The sequence below is a fragment of the Seriola aureovittata genome, chromosome 16 (assembly GCF_021018895.1).
Source record: "Seriola aureovittata isolate HTS-2021-v1 ecotype China chromosome 16, ASM2101889v1, whole genome shotgun sequence".
Classification (NCBI taxonomy): Eukaryota; Metazoa; Chordata; class Actinopteri; order Carangiformes; family Carangidae; genus Seriola; species Seriola aureovittata.
In genome coordinates this window covers 13,587,400-13,612,613 of record NC_079379.1, presented here as the reverse complement: position 1 = coordinate 13,612,613, position 25,214 = coordinate 13,587,400, and the positions used below count along the sequence as shown (strand labels likewise).

Here is a 25,214-nt window from a genome sequence, read left to right as displayed (position 1 = left end):
GGTGGACTGAACTAGTCCATCTGAACTCAAATCTGATAACTTTTTTGTGAGAGTGTCTTCTCATACTCACATTTCATGTAAGATAATTTAGTCTTCGAACTCACAAGGAATCAAACCATGGCACTTTTTGCTGTGAGTCAGCAGTATTTACCAAGCGGTGCTGCCTTAGGAAATGATTCTAGCTGATTTGTGGAACCATATTTAATTCATGCTTGTGCTGTATAATTAGGAAGGTAAGTTAAATTTGTCTTGTGGTGAAACAGTTAAATCTTTTAACATGCAGAGTTCACCAAAAATTCTTTAAAGTGATCTTCTAACATCAGCACCTCACTGAAAGTGTAGTCACAACTGGGATTTAGGTTTTTCTCTTCATGGTGATGAGTATGATGATAAATATTCATCATAAAATAAGGAATTTTGACAAACCTGAGGCAGCAGTTCATATTTTGTCACCACAAAGTAGTGCCATCAACATCTTTTTCTGGCAGCAGCAGTTGTCCCCGCCACCTTTTGTTGAGCATATAAGGCAGCTGTTGCATCTACTCCACAAGCGTGCTCACCATTACTGTTGAAAAGTTTTCTTTTCAAAGCACGAGTAACTGCAGCTGACTAGGTACACCTGCTCCACATTCCCCACAATGAACCCCAAACACAAGTGCTTTCTGACAGATATGGAGTAAGCTTCACTTTGGATCTGAGTTCACTGAGTCAAGAGGATGTTTCTAGGTCAGTGAAACAGACAAGTAGTAGTATACACTTCAGATGTACTGTAGATTTCACCCCTCTCTCAGAGGCAGAGAGAGTGTTATTTTTTAATTTAGCTAGGTTATCTGTCAGCAATCTTGTCCTTGTTTCATGTGTTATGTCTTATTCATGACCAAACCAACATGCTAGTGGTAAATTTTTAATTCTATAAATGAGAAATTTAGAATGAACCCTATTTTTAGCCTTGAAGAAACAGTTAAACAGAGGAAACACTGTTCTTCAAAATGAGCTCATGCTGAAATATGTATTTCTGTGGATTTAAAGACCAAGTCAATTAAAAAATCACAACTTATTACTGCTCTACATACTACTGAATTAAAACTTAAAACAAAGCTGTAGGATGCAACACTGAGGATATAAAGATGTTTGAGTGTGTACTACAATACAAAGCTGATATGCTCATATGCAAGCAGACCTGAACAAAAACAAGCGTGTGTATTACTTATTCTGAATAATATATATACAGTATATATATATGTATAATATAATATATGGAGGCAAGAAAGTGAACAGGAGAGAGGAGCCAGGCTGATGATGTGATTGAAGAGAACATTTTTTACTAAGCTATACTGCCCTCACCAGGGAATAAGAGCAAAGGCCTAATCTGCTCATATGTGGAGGCAGGACAGACTTTGCGCAGTATTCAAAGTATTTGATTGGTGGAGTTTGTTGGGCGGTACACAGCTGAAGCGTGGTATGAAATTCTTCTTCAGGTTAATGACGTTGCTGAGGTTCTGTTTGTGCTGAGGGGAGCAGTGTGATGTGTATGTCTTCACATTGAAGCTGGATGTGTTTGTGACATATGGAGAAGGACAGGCTGCTGATTAACTTGTCATCTTTGAGACAAATGGCTTGAATCCTGCCTATGAAATTATATTTTTAAAAATGCTCAGGCTACATTGCAGTTGTGAGTTGGAGTTGTTTTTTTTTTCCACAGCAATCTACAGTAGGTGGAGCTGCTGCCTTCAGTACATTTTCTGGACATTCCTCTGTCTTTGATTTAGTTTTACCCCAGAATAAATCAGTGTGTTAGGGCATCCTGTTTTTCTTTTCTACATTCGGACTATGTCTCCAAATTGTTGCTGGATAATTACACACAGACATACAGTTTTTTTTTTTATCTACATGTTTTAGTGTCACCTCTTCTGAGAGTGTAGATAAGATGTATATGACAACATTAAGTATTCCATAGTAGGCAAGATAAACCCTCAGTTTATTGAAACACATAGATTTTTGATTCATTGAACTTGTTACACTTTAACTGGTGAAACCTGATGCTGACAAAAACCCTCCTACAACACTATGACAAGAGACCACTAGATGGAGACATTGATCTATTTAAATCCACTGATGCAACATTGTCACTTTTCCCTGAGCTTTTATGTTAGATTTTAAGACAGGGCCAGATTAAAGGCAGTGGAGGGGTGTCTGACTTTCTCACATATCTGCTCTGGTTTTTGGGGGCCTTAAAATCAAAACTGTGAGGCATATGGAAATGTGATAATTACCACTTTGGCCTCAGGTCTTAGTTTATATGGATAATATCACAAATAATGTGATTGAAATTTACCCTATGTGAAGTTTAAGGGGAAATTTTTATAAAATTTCTCAAAGGAAGAACATTTCTGACTATGTGCAGTTTTTTTCGAACCTAAGATGAAACTTTTAATGTACCTCCCTTAATCATCTTTTGATCTCAGACAGAAATCCACTCTAATATTATTTACTTAGTTTAATAAAGAAAGGGAAACTAATAGCTTCATTAAGAAGATGAGTGATGACTCAGGAATCGAGCCTGACACGAAATATTAGACAAAATTAGAATATGGGGATATAATCAAGTTGCATTTTCCCCATAAGAGCGTAACTTTCTGTCGTTATGTCCAAGACTGATATTACATTGCACCAATTAAAATGTCATATTAGAATATATTTCTCAAGTGTAATTGGTGAATTATGGATTGAATTAACTCCCTTTTACTGCTGGAGATGTGTGAGACCGTATGTCTCAAAATCCCACCAGGGTTAATTACAGAGAACATGTTGAATATCATTGCAAAAAAAGGATTCTCATAACCTCTGTCTGTGTTTTTCCACGCTAACCTGCAGATCACAGTGTGTTATACGTGTGGTTATACAGCCTCAAACTCCCTCTTCAGAATATGTGTGCACGTTAGCATACGTGCATGTGTGTGTGTGTTTGAATTTGATACAGACGTGCAGGGCTTTTGATTCAGGCTGTGGCAGGGCAGTCTCACTGGAATACACTGTGACAGACCCTCTCTGGCTAAAGAAAAGATGGAGTCTGCTCGCATGAAGAACCCGAGGGACAATTTTCCCTGTCACTTCTTTCACATTTTCAGTTTGCGTCGTCATACTGCTCACACACTCTGCTGGAGTCTGTTGAATAACATGTTTGCGCCTCTCCTAATATGAGAGCTTGCACAGACACATGTTCAAAGACACACACACTCTCTCTCTCTCTCTCTCTCTCTCTCTCTCTCTCTCTCTCTCTCTCTCTCTCTCTCTCTCTCTCTCTCTCTCTCTCTCTCTCTCTCTCTCTCTCTCTCTCTCTCTCTCTCTCTCTCTCTCTCTCTCTCTCTCTCTCTCTCTCTCTCTCTCTCTCTCTCTCTCTCTCTCATATAATCATCACATAATCTCTCTCTCTTTGAACACTAACTTTATCCCATCTGAGTGAATGAATCTTTATACAGCCTTGCATGCAGTCCATGGGGATGGTAATAGGAAAGACTTCCCTCTGAGCTTTCTACAGCAATAGGCAGAGTGAGTGGGGAATATACTGTCTGTGGATGTAATGCTTCAATAAGCCAAAGACATGAATCCGGGGATCTCATTCCATGCCTCCAACATCTTGCTTTTTTTTTTTTTTTTTTTCTTTCCGTGTTCATGTTTTCTGCTCACATTTTAACTTTGCCAACTGTGTTTACACATTTATCCTTGTAAAATGGATTGGGAATGACTTTTTTTTAGACAGGTTCACTAAATATTTATTTTTTGTTAATATCATTCAGCTTCACACTTACTGTATAAAGTCAGACAAATCCTCAAGTGGGAGCTGTCCAAGGCAGTTTTCTCCAGTTGTCTTGGGCTTTGCTAGGGAGCATCTTCAAGAGGAAGTGTGTCTCATTCGAGTTAACATGTATGATATTTTTTACTGATGTTCAGTAGTGAGATTTACCAAGCAAATTTTACACCAGTTATTTTTACCTGTCTTGACAACAGCCTTATGTCTCATAGTGCCGTCTGTTTCTTTCTTTTAACCATTGACAAGTTGCTTTATAGAGATTTTCTTTCATCTTGAAAAGATGTGTGCGGAACAATTGATAAGTGAAATTGAAAACATTCAGTCTCAAGACCAAAATGAGTCAAAACCCAAGGACAGAGAGAAATGGAACGTTGTCATATTTGATCCACATGCAGTAATAAAACTCTGGAAGTTATGTTATCCTTGAATCAAATTAGAATGACTATCAAAGCATCCAGAGGAAATTAAAGCCAGCTGTCTCTGTGTGTGGTGGGGGCATGCAGCTTCTTGATGTGGGCAATTCGTCTAACCAGCAACATGTGATTGACACCAGATCTGACGCTTCACTGGGTTTGACATGTGGTTCTGTCAAGTTGAGGAACAAGTGGAAAGGCAGACGACTATGATTTCAGTCTGTCTGGACTGAATTCACTGTCTCCATTCTCCTCTCCTCCTTTCTCCATTCAGAAAAAGAAACCTGTGGCTGTGCCGAGTTCCCTTCCACTTCAAATCTTTCACTGTCCTTTGTACTGAAAATATGAGATGCTAGAGCCTGCACAAGATTTTATAGACAATTCTGCTGAAATCCCTGATTGGATCACACTATCCCTCCAATCTAGTCAGCTTCCTATGAATTTAAATGAACCTACTGCTACGTTTCAGATATAAGTGACATTACATAACACTAAATTTCAGAGGAGAATATTTGCATCTTACTGTAGATATGTAGTGTAATTCCAGGCAGGAAGAGCTAACATACTCTGTACTGTATATCCCAGTTGTTGAGATGAGAAAGGATCAACAGCTGTGTACCCACAATATATAAAAGTGCTCTGAGGCCAGAAAGCCAGTCATTATCTAATCCTCTTTTTGACTGAGCTACTGGCAACTTTGCCTGAATGACCCTGCTGTCGTCATCTGCCGTCTATGTCTTGGTGCCTTTGAGCCAGCGGAAAATTTGAATCATGTAGCATTTGTGACTTGTTTAAAACATTAAAACAGCGTTTTGAAGCATCCTATTTATATCCACTTTATGTGTTATCATTATGTCAATCAGTATGACATTTCCTCCTATATTGAAACAAAGTATTTTGGCATGAAATACTACATTTAAGATAATATCTGTTTATACACAATTGATATCATAGTATATTTAACAATACTTGAGGCCCAGCCAGAGCAATACAGAGAAGTTTTAGCCGACTCATTAATGTTGAAGTACCTTGCTTTTCTTACACTAGGTGGGGCTATCCTATGAAGAAAAATGTCATAGAATAGCCAGTTAACATGTTACTACCTTTAAAACTGATTCACCATAGTAATGTTTTGCATGTTTTGCGCATCAAATGAAAATTGTGCATGCTTGACATAAGTGACATTATTTCCCACACTACACCAGAGTTTTGACTGGATGAACTGTTGAGAAAAGGGTCTCTATTCATTTCATTATAGTTTGAAAATCAACTTGCACTAACTTAACATGTGCAACAGAAATTAATAGTGGTGAACTTTCCTGTCTGTTTTTATTCTTGTCAAAAGTAAACCAATCATTACAGTCATGCTGCTAGAAGTCATGGCCGATTTGAACGCTCCGTTCTGCATTGCTGCACAATGATTACGTAACCTCTGACAATAATGTAAATGGACATGTGATGGATTATCTATCTTGAGCAAGTCTCTTCATGTTTATTTTCACACTGTGCTGTCATATGTATATGTTCTTTGTGAGGTCTTCTTAAAGAAAACAGCTGCTCCAGTTGTTCAAATCTCTGAGCTAGATAGGACTATGTCATCATCTCCCCAGCGTGAGACTTTTCCATTCCACTGCCGACACACACAGCCTCTCCTGTGTCGCGTGGAGATCCGGTGTCAAATTACTAAAGCAAAATACAACACCTTGCGTATACTCAGTGCCATTATTCTAGGGCTACTGTACAAGTCATCCAGAACTGATGACATTAACTTCTAATTAAACCTGTTCAGTTGCTGTGCAAGTCAGAAGCCAATTTCAAAGAGGAGAGAGGAGAAACTATTGAGCAAGCTAGTTCTCTACTAGATATATGCTGAAGGTCAGATTATTGTTTGGGTAGCATAAAAATAGGATCAGGTAGAAAAAGTGGAGTAATTAAGAGACATAATTCTCACATTCAGTTTTTCAGTGGAAACCTTAAACTTTGCAGGAGACCTTTAGGGCTGATTTTTGCACAGAGCAGTGAGCACTGCAACAAGAGTAATTACCAAGTCCCTTTTTTCTTTTCATGTTCTTTCTTGAAGATACCTGGGACCTGCATTAAAGAGTAAATTTAGAAGGTGCTGCACAATATTTTTGGGATTGCGATATTTGCATGGATTTAATTAGCCTATTCAGGTTTTTATCAGTAGCCGGAGCAAGACAAGAAAATGCAGCTCATGCATTTTACACAAGCGATTATCATTTTCTACCAATACAGTCATATTTTTCACAGTTTTCTGTATGTACTGGAAATAGATCATGGGTAAACTACTGCATCTTGTGTTGTGACCTACCTTACTTAAATCACTCTCAGATAACTGCACTGGGCTAAGATGTAGCTCTGTGTTGAAAGTCACCTTTCCAAGCTGAGCTAACAGGACAGTTTTGTGAATGTTAATATGATTTGATATATTGTTGGACCCGGATGACTCTGTTCAGAAGGGAAAAATCATTTGTATTTCAATTTCCAAATCAAATTAATTTTGATTTTTATGTCATACATAAGTATGATGCTCATATCGTCATGCATGCATTCCACATACTGCCAGGGTCATACAAACCTTTCCATGATAACTGATCTGGTTTCACTCTGGTTTCATCAAGTTTGCTTTTATTATGTTAGTGCAATAGATGATTATTATCCAAATGATGACAGCACTATGCCATCTGACATTATTTGCTCCAAAAAAGAAGAGTCTTTACCAGGGGAGGAGCCATTAACCGTGACAGTTCCTGGTCCACTTTTAAAAGGAAGCAACGTGAGGGTTCCAACCATTTATAAAAGGCTGGCATTCTAAAGTCTAATGTGGTCAATCAAAAAAAGCTCCCTGTGGCATGAAAGGGGGAAAATTCAAAGTGATAACAAGGTTAATGGCACAGGTCATTTATGGCCTGTAGCAGTTGTCAGGTAGCAGAAGAGAGAGATGGGGTCACTGTATTTTAAAAACATGAGAGGAAGCTATGGGACACGTGGCATTGACTTTAGGATCTGGTTTTGCAGGAACATGGCAGCAGGCTTGTGTAGGGAGGTGTTGAGTGGGAGCAGCTAATGTGAAAAACTTTAATCCCAATCTGTTCTCTTAGCAAACCATGAGGCGTGAGAAGACACTTAAAATCTTACCAAAGCTTTTTTTTCCAGACATGCTAATGTTGTTAGATGAGCTCATATCCATCAAAATTTCAGGTAACCAGTAGTGTTTAGAATTACGACCAAAATTATAATACCCAGACAAAGGAAAAGAGAAATATGTATATACAGTATATTTAAGAGTGTGTGACAAACAAAACTGTTTGACTTATCCTTGACATTAATGTGGATTTCCATTAGTTGACATTACTGCTGCTCAACTCTAATGGAAATGCATTTGAGCCGTACAAAATCAAATGTCTGATCCATAAGGTGGAGCTAATAATATTACAGTGTTGTAGTATAGTGTTGATGATCACAGATTTTACCTTTTTTATATTTTATTAATGTCCAAAAACCTGTAAAACCCTACCAACAGTCTTCATGGTCAATCGCACTCTTCTGAAAGTGGTCTATAAAATGTTGCTTTCTCGAACAGATTGTGAATAACAAACTGTCCCCACTTCCCCATCTCCCAGTGGCTCATTTTCAATGGAAATGACGAAGGCTGGTGATTAACATGGGAGCCATATTGCATCCTTAATGATTCCTGAGTTTGTGTCTCCTCGAATTGGCCAGTGCAAGAACAGATGGCCCCACGGGTGGAATCCAGACATGCTCACTGTGCCTGTGACAACTTTGAAAAGTGTGTGTGTGTGTGTGTGTGTGTGTGTGTGTGTGTGTGTGTGTGTGTGCGTGCGCGTGTGTGTGCGCGAGTCGGTTTACGTCTGAACATTGGTGTGTATGTGAATGTGTGCTCACCAGTGTGTGTTGTATTTCTTTTCCAGCATTCGCTGCTGCAGGCCATTGCTCTAAATAAGATCATTCTCTTAGTCAGCCGGTTACATAAGATTAAGAAAAAACAGTGTGTTTGCATGTTGTAAGAGTTTTTCTTTGTTTGCCTGTATGCCTTACCACTGTTAAAACATATCTGTTGAGTTTACCTTTGGTCTCGGGAGGCCGTGTGCACCTCCTGTCAGAACGATTTTTCAACGTCTACATCAAATGCAAGTGAAGAGGCCTAGAGGTCTCTGTCTTCCCCTGCTCATTTTCTCACAGTTTGTGAGCCGCTGTCCTGTTTTTGACAGAACCGTGGCAGTAACAGTTACAGGTGTTGTACAATGTGTCATTCTAGCAGCTAGCGCATAACTCCCCCAAACACCCCACCCCCATCCTCCTCCTTCTTAAGATGAGACTTGAGAGATGCCAGACAAGATGATGACAGAAGGTAAAATGCTGACATCTGAAGACAGCATCTGTTGACTTCTACACCTACTTTTCAACCCTCTGTCAATCACAACATGCATACACTAGCATGCACACACACAAATACGCATTAAAATGTATATGTACTGGTCACATATCACTCACTGGATAAAAAAATTTTGCAAAGAATATTTTAAACTAAATAATCGCTTTGAGATAAGAACATACATGCAGAGATGAAGAACGGAGACCTTTCAGAGGAGCAGAGAAGGCTTGCATTGTATCACCAAAAGCAAAACTCGGAAGAAAAATGGCGACAGAATATGTGTTAGCATTCACAGAGTAGAAACAAACTAATTATCCACACACTGGAACTCAGGAAAGTTCCTAAAATTTGAAAAAACAAATCTAATATGACCTGGTTTTAAACCTAGCTTTGGTGTTAATCGGTACTGTTTAAATGGAATAGTAATATTTTGTAAGCCAAATGTGATCTGAATGGTAATGTTTATTTAAGTTCCTACATATCTGTTTTAGTTGAACACTTTTGAAAGAGTCTATCAAGGTTCTCTCCTTGACTTTTCATTCTGTCATTCACTTTTCTATCCCTATTCTCTCCTTGATAAACTCATGTTCCACCCACTTTTCCCTGCGTCCAATCCCTGCAGTCCCTGCCAACCTTCCAGGCTTCTCCCCTGTACATCCTCTGACTTTTTTATGTTTGACTTCACTTGCAATAAGATACCTCTGGGAGTATGAACCAGCATAAAACAGCTCTCATTTTGTGGTGATGTCAAAGAAAGTGTGATCCAACTGGGGAAAAGGGAAAATAAAGAGAACTGCCTGAGGTGTAGAGTTGCCTGGCAACAACTTCCCACCTTTGTGTGAGTTGGCCTTCATCAGATTGCAGCAAAGACATTTAGAAACACTCAAGCATAAAAGTTGGTTTGTACACATTGGTGAGAGACAGGAAAAATTAGAAAAAGAGAGGGAGTAGGAGAAAACTAATTGCTGAAGAATAATGTGTTGCCACATGGGGTGACCAACTTTGACAGTTGGGTTTGGGCATACACAAAGCCAGCCTTCATGTCTACTTCTTTTTCATTTTTTCACTAATCTGACTGGATTTTGCATCATGGCATTCTACTGTGCCCTTTTTTAAAGTCTCACAGATGAGTGTAAAAACGTTCTAGTTTGTTGAAAGCAAGCTAATATATGGTTTTACATCTCAATGTGTTTGTGTAAGTAACCTTTGTTACCTTTGCTGCCTCTGTGGCAACGTTTTCTGGTCTCTCCATACAGACCGTTTTGCCTTAGAATTATTTTGTAGCTTGATCAATGGTTAAAGTCCCTGGCTGACCAACCTAGAGTCACGAGGCGCAGCACCCTCTTCTGGCAGGCTTGGGTGTCCCTTTTCAGGTTAAGATGCCAAGAAGTCTCAGACCTGTTTTATCACAGAGAAAGGAGCCAGAGTCCCCCTGGATAAATCCACATTATCATGTCAGTGGCTGTTAATCTTTTCATGGCTGGCACATTTTCTCTCAGTAGGATGAGGGGTCGAGATTACACCTGGAGGCTGAGCGCTGTATCTGGATCACAGATCGCTGGATGGGTCTTCACTTCTCCTCAGGTCACTCCTGCTATGGAGTTCCACAAGGAGCTTGTCAGGGCACAGGTTATGCATCTGAGTCTAGCTTCCATGGTGATGAAAGAGGAGAGCTCAAGTGTTGTGTCCAGGGAGCAAACGTCACAGGGCCCCTTTGGTGTTAAGTTTCCTCCGAGGACATTAAGTCTTGGCTCCTCTCCCATCTTCGTTTCTTTTTTCCCCTTTAAATCTAGAAGAAGATCAGGAAGGCTAAGGATTTCTTCATCCCTGAGACCTAGGGGTTGGATGGAGGCCATACAATTTATCACGAATCCTTGCTTTAAGGATGGGAGAGGTTCAATCCTCATTTCCCCCACTTTTGCCTTTCCCTTTTTTTCCTCCGGTAATTGTATTTCATCTTCAAACGTGATCCAGAAAAATGTATTATTTCCTTCTTGGTGAGGTATTATTAGTTCTAGCCCTGCCAACCCAGGGTCACCTGGCACAACACTGTGTCCACAATATTAGACTTCCTATTTCTCATATTTTCAAAAATTTGTGGTCATGCCAGAGGGATGAAGTACACTTATAATTCACTTATCTACATTTCACAATACACCATCTCACACACCATTGATCTAATTATGGCAACACTAATGAAACTGAAAGTATGTATTTCATTACAGTACCCAGTAACTGACCCAACGGGGAAGCACAAAAAAAGTGACATATTTGGCACCAGAGCGTGACTCTATACTGTTATAGTGGATGGCATGTTTAGTGTTTTTACATGATCTACATATCCCGATACAATAAACTCCCATGCATTCAATTGGCAAGAGGTGGCGTTTACATTGGGCATACTACAAGTATTTTAGCTACTTTTAGATGGTACAAAGATACCAGCAATTGCTGGTGTGAAATGTCTGATGCATTCCTCCTGCAATTATGGCCCTTTTTTCCAATACCCACCCACACAAGCAGCTGCAAAACCCAATTATTTATGGACTGCTTGGCAATACTGGAGAAAAGATATCGTAGAGGTCACAGAAAATGTGGTTGTTGTGACAAACCCTGTGGTTGTTGTGTCATATGAGGTCATTAGTATGAGGAAAAAAATGCTTACCCACAATTTCTGAACATATTACGAAGGCAGAAGGAGTTAACTACTACTAGTTAGATGCTACTGTACAATATAAAATTCAATTCAACTTCAAAAACACAACACAAAAATTAAAGGTGTATTAAGAGTGGCAGTACTGTAAGTGTAATGGATTATATTTTATATCCATCCCTTGCATACTCATTTCTTTTCAGATGGATTGTAAAACAGTACAAATAGTCATGACTATTCATATTCTCTCATAAGCCTGTTAAAGTTATATGCCTGTAATGTGCAAAACTAACCAAATGGCTAAGTTTTACAGGGACATCCATTTCTAATTTCATCCTAAAACAGTTACTTCAAGTAGCACAGTTTTAATGCATGTAATTAAGCATTTAGCTGAATAAATGAGTTTGTTGGCAAAAGTAAAACATTTTTTTCAGGCTGTTAACCCCTGACTTTTCATAAAACTGCAGTAGTTCATCTTCCACAAACCATACGCTCAAGCCCTCCTAGTTTACTGGACATCTTGCTATGGTAAAGCGTGAGGACAGTTACCCTGTGGAGGAACATCATGTCGACCACCTGCATCAGTAATGTTAATGCTAAAATGTTGGCCTCTGATATTCAGTGACTCATCAATGCAACTAAATTTGTAAATGCTTTGAAACTCAGCTGTCTCTACCACCACAGCTTAGTATAATGCACGTATGTATTGTGCTTTCTACCCTTGCCTGGGCACTGCATCCAACCTCTGGCTCTTGGAGGGGGGGTGCAGGAAGTTAGCTCATAAAAGTAACACACTGCAGTCAATATTCATGCTGATCTGAGTGAAAGTTTGTAACTTGAGTCTAGGTTATGCCACATTCACATCATAAAAAGATGTTCATGTCAGCCTCCTAGCTGTAATTCCAGAGAGAGATCAGGAATTTGTTACTGCTACGGTATCACCCACTGGTGAGAAAACGTACAACAAATGTCTTAACAGACAGCTGGAAGAACAGTGCAGTGGTAGTTACATCAAAATATAATCCACTGTTTGTATCTTGTCTAACCTGTAAACACATAAACACAGCTGCACATAGGCCCAGGGGGTAACAAATTTTGGATTAATGTGAGCAAAATAATTGGAAATATTATTATTTTTTAAGAATTATTATTCAGGTGTCCCATGAGCATATACACACTTTCTCAGTACTGCCTTGTTTCACATTTGTTCATATAGGCAGATCCAGAAGAGCAATTAAGGATGGTTAGGTGATAGTTCAAGGGTACCTTAGAGGTAGTTGATGAAGGGAGGAACATGTACGCGAGTTCTGTGCACCATGCTGAGGCTGTACTAATAAAACATCCTAGTTGGGTATGTTAGGTGAAACTCATAAAACCACTCATAGAAGTAATTACCCCATGAAATCTATCCATTTATCCATCCATCAACCCACTTTGATTTGTGTCTTCTGTTCCTGTGTATTGATAAGTATTTTATTTCACAATCACTGACACAGACCGTTCACCTGTTAACCAGACACTGTAGACTGTAGACCAATCACCGTTCAATTAAGAAGCAACAGGGTCAACTCCGCCCCTTCTCATAGTGAAGTGTAAAAAGGTCTTGGGGGGGAAACTGTTAGCAGGGAAAGTTTAGCACCATTTAGAAGGGCTTCTGGTGGTAAGATAATTACATCTTTTGTGAATACAGCTCCTGATCAGGACCAAGGGCAGGTGAGATGAGATTGAACTTTAATCAGCCTAAGGCTCAAAATAGAAGTGTGTAGTGAACCAATAAAAAAACTGGTTAATCACACATTTTAGCAACTATGCTTACTTGGGTAAAGTATGGAGGGATATTCTTCTTATTTTGGATTTTTTTGTTTCCTATTGAGAGAGTAGATTAGGCCAGCTCCCCAGGCAATTATGTGACATCAATAATATGGCAAAAGAGAATGTTTCTCTCCCAACTTTGTTAGGCGTTTGGACAAGAGAGTTGAAAAGTTTATGGATGGCCTGGAGAATCTGGCATGTCTCCGCATAGATTACATAAAACTGGATAAAACTGAATGTCAGTTTCCAGGGCAACTGTATTTTTGTGTCTTTGTGCTCATTCTCATCTGTCACTTCCCTCAGCACTCTTGGCAGTTTTTATGAATTGAGGCCTGTGTGTGTTTGGAAGCTTGAGCAATGGTTGGTGTCAAATGAAAAACATGTTTAATAAAGGCTGTGATTGCACAGGAAGTTAGAAAAGTGAAGAAGCTGAAAGTGTTGTCTATGTCTATTAAAACAAAATATTGATGCACAGAAAGGGATAGAGCAGGGGAGAAAATGTTCAATTGCATGTGGGTGCGTGCATGTAGGCATGTTTGTAGGCATGCGTGCATCTTCCATAGGGTTCCTACTTTGTATGAGTTCTTCATAGACTGCTGGAAAATCTCATTATCTGCCAAACAATGCAGCTTAATAACTTTTCCGCTGCAACTTTCTGAATTAGCGATGGAGGTTTTAAAACACTGACATTTCAAATCAGAAAAAAAACAAATGACCACTGAGAAGGAAAATAATTATTGTTCAGCAATTCTGTACAATGTTCACTGTGACCACATCACATCTGCAGCAATGATATTTGAATAACATATGCAACTGCAGACTAAAACATTGCTATGAGAAGCCTTAAACAAATCTTGTACAACTTTTAGGACTTTTCTCGATTTAATTTTTTATTATTAATATGGCTTGGTTTTGGATATATATGGAAATATATTTTACATTTAACTGCACTGCAGCAGTACAATAAGTAGCACAGTCTATATGCTTTCCCTATCTCTCTACCATCAATCTCAGACCACTTGGCAAGTAAAAATGAAAGGTTACTCTCCTGGGAAATTAGCTTCTCTCTCCCCACATAATTGTCAGACACCACTTAAAACATTTTTATAATGTAAGCATACTGCACCTCTGCTGTCAAGTCTAAAAACGTCTTATTTTATTCCTCTGTGATTGCAGTCATTGCATCTCTCACCTAGCGCTGTGTTATGATGACAAACAAATGTTTGATGAATCTAATGAACCTGTTTGTGAGACTAAGAAAAGTGGTCCCATCCCATGGCTGATGAATCAGACAATTGCCACCCACCTCCTCGGTGGACGATCGTGCTGATGTGCTGATTAACATTTTCATACTTGTCAGCCCAAAGCATTATCATTAGTCAGTGATTAGGAGTGCAGGGGATAAAGGCACTTGGATGTATTCTGCCATCTCTCACAATTCATTGTGGGATTCAGGCAGTGAACGTGGAAAGTATCACGGTCAGAAGTTGATGGTTCTGTGAGAGATATGTAAGAAATGTTTAAGTTCTGTTTAAGAGCAGCTAAACAAAGTAGTTGCTAAGCAGTGCATACTTTTGGTAGAATAGTTGATTGGTGCAGTATTTTTCTCACGGTCTTAATGTGAACCGAGGGCTCCGATTATCTGTTTAATAATTTGTCTTCTTCCGCTGCATGATGTCATGTTCCAGGAGTCCATCCTAAACTCCAGTCGGTGCACTTTTCACCTCTCCCACAGAACGTTCTGTGGCACAGTTATAATCACCCATAGCTAATTAAGAAGCTTATGATATTTCTTTTGAGCTCCCTGCAGTGTGACTTGTGCAGCTGTATCCAAGCACTATTGATTATGGCTGCTGGTGTTTGTATCTTATTTTTCCTGCACAACAGTACCCTCAGGCAGTGAGGGATATGATGTGTCATAAATATGAAGGCTAGGGATGACACTGTGGATTTTGAGTGTGTGTCTGTGTATGTGTCTGTTTAAGCCCGAGGGTTTAATTTCTCTACACAATGACTCACTACCCTTTTTTAACTCTTAATCATGTGTTGTTTGATTGTAAATATGCAATCTTCAGGTCTATCGTCAGGCCTATTAAATATTTCTCTACTGCACTGATTCTGACATTTACAAAACTGATAGAGGAAACAGTCATACAAACAATCATTTGAAAATCTCAAATCACTGGCTCGAGCATGGTCGCAGAAGCCATACTTGCAAGAAATGTGTCTTCCCATCAATTGCACTTAACATGCATTGGAAAAGAGGAGGTATCTCTGAGGAAGAAAGAGAGGGGAGGAGTTAGTGAAGGACATGAGAGAAGGAGACAAAGCTAGGTGGAACTGTGATGCTCTTCACAGCATCATGCTAATGAGGAGGATTATTATGTCCTCCCCCTCAGGCAGTGGAGGCAGACAGAGTGGGTGTGGGCGCAAGCCTGTTTCACTTTTGACTGTGTGTGTGTGTGTGTGTGTGTGTGTGTGTGTGTGTGTGTGTGTGTGTGTGTGTGTGTGTGTGTGTGTGTGTGTGTGTGTGTGTGTGTGTGTGTGAGTGTGAGTGTGAGTGTGAGTGTGAGTGTGAGTGTGTGTGTGTGTGTGTGTGTGTGTGTGTGTGAGATAAAAGCACCAAAGAGAAGTCTAACCTTTTGAAAGTGATTCTGGTTTTGTTGCCATCTTTACTCAATATCCACTTTATTAGGTACTCATCCCTATTTATGAAAATAGCTTGCTCCTTCAGCTACTGAGTCATATAAACAAAGGAGGTGCAGACTGGGTTAACAGGCATTTCTGTGTGTGTGTCCAAGGTCAAGACAAAATGTGTTAATGGTTTATAGATTTATACACAGCCACATGCGCACACACTCATAATCATCTGTGCTCCTTATTTCCCTTCCTCCTTCTGCACACACCCTCTTTTCCACCCCCTCTTCCTCCTCTCTTCTCTCCTCCGGTCCCCCTCCTCCCTCACTCCGCAGCAGCCAGTGGTACGCTCCACTCATCTTCACTCCCCTCTCTCTCTATCTCTCTCTCTGTCTCTCTCTCTCTCTCTCTCTCTCTCTCTCTCTCTCTCCCTCTCCCTCCCTCCCTCCACTGTCAGCCTCAGCAGTCTCCACACCAGAGCTAGACACTGGTTCAGCGCTGATCCATACATACATGCATGCATGCGTGTGTGTGTGTGTGTGTGTGTGTGTCTTGGGTGCTGGCTTCTTGGAAACGCTCAACATTCGAGTGTGTTTGCAAGTGTGTTGAGTTGATCTGCATGAGACTGTGCGTATGAGCATCTCTGGAGCATCTTTTGTATGGAGGAGCATGTGTGTAGAGTGAGAGACAGTGTAAGGATGCGTGGTGGGCAGGTGTTGTTGTGATCGGTGGAGTTTTCGGTGTACTATCGTCGTGCTGTCTGTCTCCCCCTCCCTCCCATTTGGTTATCTTGTGAGGGCAAAAAGCATCCAGCTGGGATGTCCACCTCACCTGGTGCAACAGACGGGAGCCAAAGGAACTCTTGTAAGTGACTTTTGTTTTTCCTTCTTTTGTGATGGGGAGTGGTGATCTGTGTGTTTCAGTATGTTAAGTGTGTGTGTGTGTGTGTGTGTGTGTGTGGCATATGTTTTGTTTGAAACCAACCTTCTTTTTGTCCATTCAAATAGAAGGTCTTTATTTTGAAGGGAAACCTGGCCAAGACAAAGGGAGGACATGTAGTTCAAGGCATATACATTGTATCATCAATAATATGGACGTTACAAGTGAAATAAAGAATGTGCCGTGTGTGTGTCCGCGCGTGAGTGCGTGCGTCTGTGAGAGTGTGTGTGTGTGGCAGCAGAAAGATAAGGAGGAGGAGTGAAGATGCCAAGAATTTGATTGTGTAACACTCTACAGTTTTTGTAAGGGAAAATGATATGCGTAGTAGTAAAAGTACAGTGGGATAACGTGCGCTTGTGTGTGCATATTTGCACATGTTTGTATGATGGAAAGAGAGCTTGGGGAGGTGTGTAATTTGGGAGTGTGTGGGAGCACGCATGAGTGTGTTTACATAGTCCCTGGAACGCCTCCAGCTGTCAATCTATTGGAAAGGTGCTGTGCATTGATTGACAAGCGAGCCAGCTGTATCGTTTCAGTAAGAGGGAAAGACCAGCTGATGCTGATGTCAGTCACTGCTGTCATACTGATGGGTATATAAAGAAACAACAGGAAAATGTTTATGGTAGGATTAAGACCTACATCTTTATTTCAGTTTTTCAGTTTCTGTATTTCTGTTTAGCTAAGTAATGATTGAGTATGAATATGAACTGGCAGCCTGTTTAAGTGTGTGCATCTGTTGTATGTTTGTAATCCTTTTACAGGACAGTGTAAGGATTGTGATAATGGAACATGGCTATAACGTTACAGTGTAAAGTCTATCAGTTATTCAGTGGGTGAAACTGCGTGGGAATTCTCTGCAGTTTTAATGTTTGACTTCGTTCTGGCCTCAAGCAGAGCACACACACACACGGACACAAACACATACACACACACACATACATGCACACACACACACACAAACACACACAAACACAAACAAAGGATTGCTGTACAGTAAGTGGGTGATTGATAAGATGATGTGACTCATTTTGACTCCTGAGAGCTCAGTGGGAACATACATGCAGAAATCTCTCACACACACATGCATCCACACACACACACACACATTGACTGCTGTGACTGAGGCACAGATCACATCTAGGAAAATGGGTCTCCTTTTATTGCTTTCATTATTATTGCACCATCCCCCTCTTCTTGCTTTCATTTCTCTTCTCTTCCTTGTTATTTATTGGCCTACCTTTCATATAGCTCGCCCGGAAACCTTTTGTGTGTCTGGGTGATGTGTTAATGATCACACACTGACACACCCACCCACAGTAGATACCTATTGTTTGTTTATGTGTGTTTTTTTTTTTTTTTTTTTTTTTTTTTTTTTTTTTTATAATTACATCATCATCATGCTAGCTTATTGCTGTATAACCCTATTTCACTCAATTAGCTGTAGTTCTTGGCTGCTTTCCATTGCACTTGACCAGTTCGTTCCCTGTCAAGATATATCCATCACATTACCTTCTTATATAGCAGTGCCTTCAGATGGAAATACCAAGTGGCTGCAGGCTCTGATTACTGATTTACTAACCATAATGTTACATAACCAAATGCAGCATCTGAGGAAAGTCAGTAGTCTTAGCTAAACAGCTTTTTAGACAAGAAAAATGGACATTAGTTTAATATTGAGCTATTTTTTTTCTAATCATATTACCATTTCATGAATTGTGACTCGTCCTTTGGTGCAGATTATATAGGATAGTTTATGATATAAACTCTATTAAAACATCAATAAAGCGCCTACTGTGCTAATTTTACTGATTAAAAAATTGCAATAAATAAGATATAAATAAGGTGTAATTGCACAATGCTACACCAATTGAAACAAAAACAGAGCATAGTTATGTACTATTTATGGACTTGTGTTTAAAGCTCTTTATTCGTAAGGCAGTAATATTTTTAGATAAGACAATCAGTAGCATTTTCTGATCTCCGTTCGAGCAGCCTGTCTCAGTGTGGTATAATCACAGTGTAACGCTGGTGCAGAGCTCGCTCACCCTGTTAGTTTGTGTCCTCTGTAAAGGAGCAACAGCAGGAACCTGCCACTGAGATGGATGTGCTGTGTCATCACTTCTCCCGCCAAATGATGGCTTGCCTCACCTCTCCTCTCCTCTCAGCTCACAACACCCCCCCACCCAACCCCCCATCTCGGTGTGCCCACCTTTCTTTCTTCTTCTTTTTGCGCCTGGTCGCAGTACACATCTGTTCTCTTCTCTGTCAGTGTCTCATCTGTTCCTACTCCTATGTGTCCCAGAGCACTCCTCCTTTCTTCTCGCTCCTCTCCTCTTCTCCACTTGCTCTTGTGTCCTCCTCCCTCTCTCCTCCGCTCTCCTCCTGTCTGGTTTATCTGGGTTCACATGAAACTTTAATTGCATGTAAATCAAAGCGCTGCAGATGTGATTAGGCTTTTGTGCTGCTTTAATGAGTGGAGTCTGGACTATTGAAATATGGTACAGTAGCTGGCTCCTGCGCTGTCTCTGATGGCTAAAGCCACGGGCAAACTCAGCTTTTACTGCTGCCAGTAGTAATCCTTCTTTTCTTGAAGAATAAAGTTTTCAGGGATAAAGCAAAAAAAAAAAAAAAATTGTTGAAAAGATCATCTATAATCTTGAATGTGCTTACTTTTGAAGGTTAGGTCTTGCAGCTCTACTCACTACATAAAAATCTGTATACATTTTTAGCTGTATTCAGAAAGTGTGTTTAATGGGTTCATTACAACAATATCAGCATACAGCATATAATGATTTGTTGTCAGGGTAATGATGAAATGTCGAGGAACAGTGTTTGGCCACCATTTTAAAATGGTAATTAGAAAGCAGTCATTCTGATAATAAATTGGCAAGTAGTGGATTAATAGAAAAGGTGCAAGGAGTTTCTGAGATGTGACATTTAACAGCCGGCAGCATAGAAGGTGCCTCAGTTTTTATGTTCAACCAAATATTTGCTTGTGCTGAACAGTTTAAACACATACTGCAAGTCAAACTATTGTTACCAAGTGAAAGTGTTTAAACTGTTCAGCACAAGCAAATATTTGGTTGAACATAAACACTTAGTGTAAGTGACACTATTGCAGCCAAGTTAAAATGTCTGAACTTGCTGGCTTTTTTAACCAGTGTCTCCTGCATGTGACAGACTGAGCGTGCGTGCACACATTTCTTCATGCACCTCAGTCTCATGTAACTAAAATGCAATTAACCTGCTAATTAACGTATTCAAACATTACTCACATAGCATGTAAACACAGGCGCTGTGTGCACAGGCAGACGCGACCTAATTTGTCTGTTAATTTTCAAGGAGGTCACACTCCCTTTGAAGCCACTGGCGAAGGTTAAGACTGGGGATGATGGTATTAATTGTCTTTAAAGATGAGTTTTGTTCACAAGATGAAAGAATCTGTGCTGTCAAAAGATAAAGTCGAGGACAGAGCATGGCTTGATTTTCATAGGACATAATAATCACATTTTAACCCTGACTGACTCCACTTTGTTTCTTTTTGTGTTGAGTGACATGAAAAAGTAATTAGATCTGTGTCATTATTTCAGCGCCACTGAAAATCTAGTCTTTGTATAGTATGCTCCCCATGTTACATAAGAGATGCATGTGTGCATGTTGCATAAATGTTGAGTCTTTTCAAGCACATCCCCACAAGTATGCACGCAGTTGCACACACATGCACACACATGCATACACACAGAAGTACATAAATAGTAACTACAGTATTATTCAGTGCAGTGACGTGGTTCACCATTGTGATGATGTTAATCCATCTGTTTGTTTTTGTTACCCACTTAATTCTTCAGGGTCACAGACATGTCAGGCATCAATTAGAAATGTACAGTGTTTTGGGATGAATGATACATTATTTCTCACTCTACTTCTCTACCCATGTTTATTTTCCTATCCTCCTTCCTCTCCTCTCTTCCTCTCTCGCTCTCTTTTACCTGTTCCCTCGTCCTTTCCTTTCATTCTGTTTTGCAAGCGGTGTGCACCTGGCTTAACAGGTGTTGTTGGCAAGCCCTGAGCATGTTGTCACCCCTCTGAACACTCATATTGTTTACTCAACTGTACTACTGTCTGGGTTTCCCAGCAGTCTTTACACCAAGATCGTCTTCAATTAGATTAGGAGGAACAGTCTCACAGGAAAGATGCTTGTCAGATTCAGCATTGTTACATAGAGTGCCACAGAAAGAGAAAAGGCGGAGAGGAGACAAAGGGAGGAAGAAGAACAATTAAAGGGCTGGAAGAGAGGGAGGTAAAAGAAGGCACAAAAAAGTGATGAGATGAACAATGAACAGGTGAAGAGGATGACAGTGAAGAAACGACAGCAGATGAAGAGGAGAGCAGTGCAGCAGAGGAGGGGTAAAATACAGAAGGCAAAGATAACAGGTGGAGGATGAAGGAGAGTGGGTGAAAAGACAGAGAATGAGAGTGACTCGAGAATAATAGAGAGAGAATATTGGTAAAGAGGAAGAATATTAAAGACAGAGCCAAACCAAAAAACACATTACAGATAATGAAAGAGAATAATAAAAGGACGTAGGAGAGTTAGACAGGCCTCCACACTATCTGGGAGTCTGCTAATTGGTGCTGATTATGTTGGTGGTGGTACAAAGGTTGCGCAGAGATCACTGGCTGCAGGAATGGAGAATCTCTAGCCTCTACCTGGAGGACAGGATGCTTCATTCTTCTTAAAAACAGTGGACAGCGGAAACTGAAAAAGCTAGGACCTTGTCACATATAGTAAGATGGTAGAGTCAGAATCCATGGAATAAACCTTGTGTGAACACTCCAGGCGTAGTGGTGGTGTTGTAATAGTGTGGGGAATGTTTTCTTGCCACACTTTGTGCGCTTTAATATGATAATGCAGCATGTCACGAAGCAAAAGAGATTCAGTGTACTTCAGTGGCCTCCCCAGTCACAGCTCTGAATCCAAGAGGAACACCTGTGGGATGTGGTAGAGCAGGAGATCAGCCACATGAATGTGAAGCTGACAAATCTGCAGAAATGATGTGATGCAATCACGTCAACATGTACCAGAATCTCGGAGGAATGTTTCCAGCATCCTGTGGAATCCATGCCACAAAGAACTGAGGCTGCTTTGAGAGCTAAAGGAGGCTCAGTGAGTGTATTGTTTGAGGTTTTGGCTCCATGTGCTCAGTGAGGTTTAAGTGCAGATTATCACATTTAATATGACAGGATTTTTAGTACCATAATCCTTTTTCATGGGCAATGTGTTTGTTTGAAAATTCACTACATAAAAGTTATTCTTAAATAATTGTTTTAATAATAATGTTGCCACAGTTTTAATGTATAGCGAACATTTAGACAGTGATAACAATTACAGACAACAATTACATACTTGCATACAAAATTTTAAACAACACTGGAGAGGATGCTATTTTTTTTATACCAGAGATCTGTTAGCTTTAGCCTCAGTCTTTTCATTCCGTGTCATTTGAGCTATCATGTCCGTATCGAAGATCCTTTCCATAGGGTTTCCATTTAATATAAGTCGGCAGGAAGCACTGAAGAGTCATTCAGAGATCGCATTTCCAACTCGTGGAACTAACATTAGCTTAATTAGCTTGCTAGCTATAGCTAAAACAATCTAGTTGCAACAGTTGTTCATTTCAGCCCATAAAGCTGGTGGTCACTGGCTCGTAATGAGAAAGCTGCTTTTTGCTACCACAGTCGGAAATCAAGGATCCGCTGGTTGAAAAATAATTTAAAATTTTCAGTGGTAAATCTGCCTCCTGCTTTCATTGTAAACTGCATATGTGCTGTGGGAGAATGGAAAGCTTGACAAGCATAGAAACAGTAACTAAGGAGGGTGAGACTGAGTGAACTGTCTTTCTCCTGATTATCATAATCAGGAAAAGGTCATAGTCAGGGTTAATTTAACTTGCCACACCAGGCTCAGTCATTAGAAATATTGATGAATTTAAACACTTTAGCAAGATTTCTGTTGATTTTGTCGAAACGACACACGTCAAATATCACCAGATATACTTTCATCCAATACAATCTGCACGTTGCCTTTTTTTTTTTTTTTTTTTTTTTTTTTTTAGTATCACAGCTACAAATAAGCTCCCACTGCTAATCATGGTGAGAAATTACACTCAAAGCTGTGTGGCATGACACAAGAATAAACACTGGGACAGATCAACAAGAAGCATAATGATAGTAATTAAAGGGACAATAGAGACTGGTATGTAATTTCTCACACAGAGTAATGGCAGGTTGGTCGTTTTGTTTTAGCAGTGTTTCCCAGTCACTTCCGTTGCAAAGTAGGAATGAGAGGAATGAATCTGAAGTTAAGATTTCAGATGATTTCAAACGCCCCCTCAAATGTGCCTAGTGACGATGTAAAACTGGAGGGCCGAGATGACAGACTGTCTTAAATGATATCATACACAAGACATGCAAAAAGACACTCGCAAATTCAAATACACATGCACACACCCATGGATGAACAAAGACCACAGTGTATTTTTGTGCATGCATCTATCTATCAAAATGCAAAATCTGTTTTCTAGTCCAAAAGGAATCAGACGTAATCAGTGTTTTTGTGGTCACAGATGGTTTGGAAACTGCATTTTCCATGCATTTGTGATGTGTCTCAGCAGGTTATCGCCTTTTTTTCCTCTCCCTCCTTTCCTCTCACTCCTCTGGGAAATGGAGAAAGAGAGGATCGAGAGAAAAGTAATAGTGTGGTCAGACAGCCAGAGATTTGCTCTAATTAGGTCCATGGTTGAACAGACAGTATTTACAGACTCAGATGGGGAGAGGCTGTTACAGAGGTAATACTGCCAGTTCCTGTGAGTTTAATGCACATACTCACTTTTTTGCATTTGTATGTCCGTCAGCATCATGCTTAGGTGTGTCTGTATTTCTGCTGCATATACTGTAGAGTGAGTTTTTCTGTGCTCGTCTACATCAGTGCTTCTGTTCCTGTAGCTTTCCTCTGTCTGCACTCTCTCTCTTTTTCTGTCCTTCAACCTCCTGCCTGCTGCCTTATGTAAGGATATATTACTCAGGTCAGGCGAAGATAGATAAACCCCTCAAGGACCTTTCATTTGGACTGAGGTCACAGAGCACATCTTTTCCTTCCTCTCTCTCCCTCGTGCCACGTTTTTTTCCGCTCTGTGACTCCATGTACCTTACTCAGCAGAAAGAAGTGTTTGACCAGGGACTGAATGTGTGTCTGTTGTGTGTGTACATGAGGATCTCAGTGAAAGTGTCCATGTATTGTTCTTTTGCCAGGTATTGTGTCTTCACAGATTTGTAGGTGGCATGTGCTGGTGTGTGTGTATATGCGCGTTTGTGTCAGTGCATCACACAAAACAAAAGGAGACGGCAAGACAGGTTGCTGTGGGGGAGGGAAGGCTTTCCCGCTGTGTGCCCGGTGACTGTGTGTGGTCCAACTAGAAGTCAGATACAACAAAACAACAGATGGACCGACAATACCCCCATCATCACTGGGCCACTGCTGAAGTGCCCCCCCACCCCTCCAATATGTGATACTAATGGTAAAACCTACCTGCCTTGAGGAAAGAAAAGACACACACACTACCTCACATTGACTGTTATAAATATTTCAAATATTCTATAAAAGTTTGCAATGCAATACCTGCAATATGTGAGGGATCCTGGGTTAAATATTAAAAAACACAATCTAACTAATTCTCTAATATGTAATTTATTCAAAATAAATTGGTATTATTGCCATAATAATACCAATATATATATATATATATATATATATATATATATATATATTGAATTGTGGCTTCATGGTTTTAACTGTGCAAACTGTTCTGTGGTGAAAACCTGTGAAAAATGTTCTAATTTAGAGGCAAGAATGTAAATATAGGGCTGTCATGATATCAGATTTTCACTTGACTTTCTCTTTTTGGCAAATGAATCAGACTCAAATATGAGTGTAGGGAGGTGGAGAGAGAATCTGTAGCCTAACTGTACAAGAGGATCAATTACAGCACAGTATTGAACCACATGATCATGATGCAGAAAAACTGAAATAATATAGGGGGAGATGATATAATATCAAAGAAGAGAGTCCCGGGGTGGTGGTGGGGGGTGTTCTGTGTGTGAGCGAGCTTGTGTGTGCATGCGTGTGCACTTGTGTGTGATGTTGCCTCATCTCTGTGTGAATGCTCTTTGTAAGATTCCGTCTCCCCCGGCCAAGATTAAGCTTTTTAACAATTCATGCTGGGGCTAACACAAGGGCGCACTGTGACTGCAGATAGGTGGGGGAGTGAAGGAGGGAGAGGAGCAACAAAAGGGGATGAAGAGCATATGTGAGAAATGCGCAGTGACAGAGAAGTGGAGCTAGGCAAAACAAAGAGATGTTGCTGATAGCTTTTGATATCTCTGTCAGGGTCTAACAAAAACTCCCATGAAATATTTAGTGTAAGACTTCAGTGCAGATAAGAAGAACAAGCTCTCTGCCAGATAGTTCATCCA

General features: G+C 40.1%; 1 protein-coding gene across 1 annotated transcript in view; it reads left to right on the top strand.

Moving 5' to 3' along the window:
• The first annotated feature begins 16,184 nt into the window (after window positions 1-16,184).
• dtnbp1b (dystrobrevin binding protein 1b) overlaps window positions 16,185-25,214 on the top strand; it is a 30,779-nt gene continuing 21,749 nt past the window's right edge. The window contains exon 1 of the mRNA XM_056399199.1: window positions 16,185-16,607. Coding sequence (XP_056255174.1) covers window positions 16,562-16,607 — 46 coding nt within the window. The 5' untranslated portion in view covers window positions 16,185-16,561. The remainder of the gene's footprint in view (window positions 16,608-25,214) is intronic.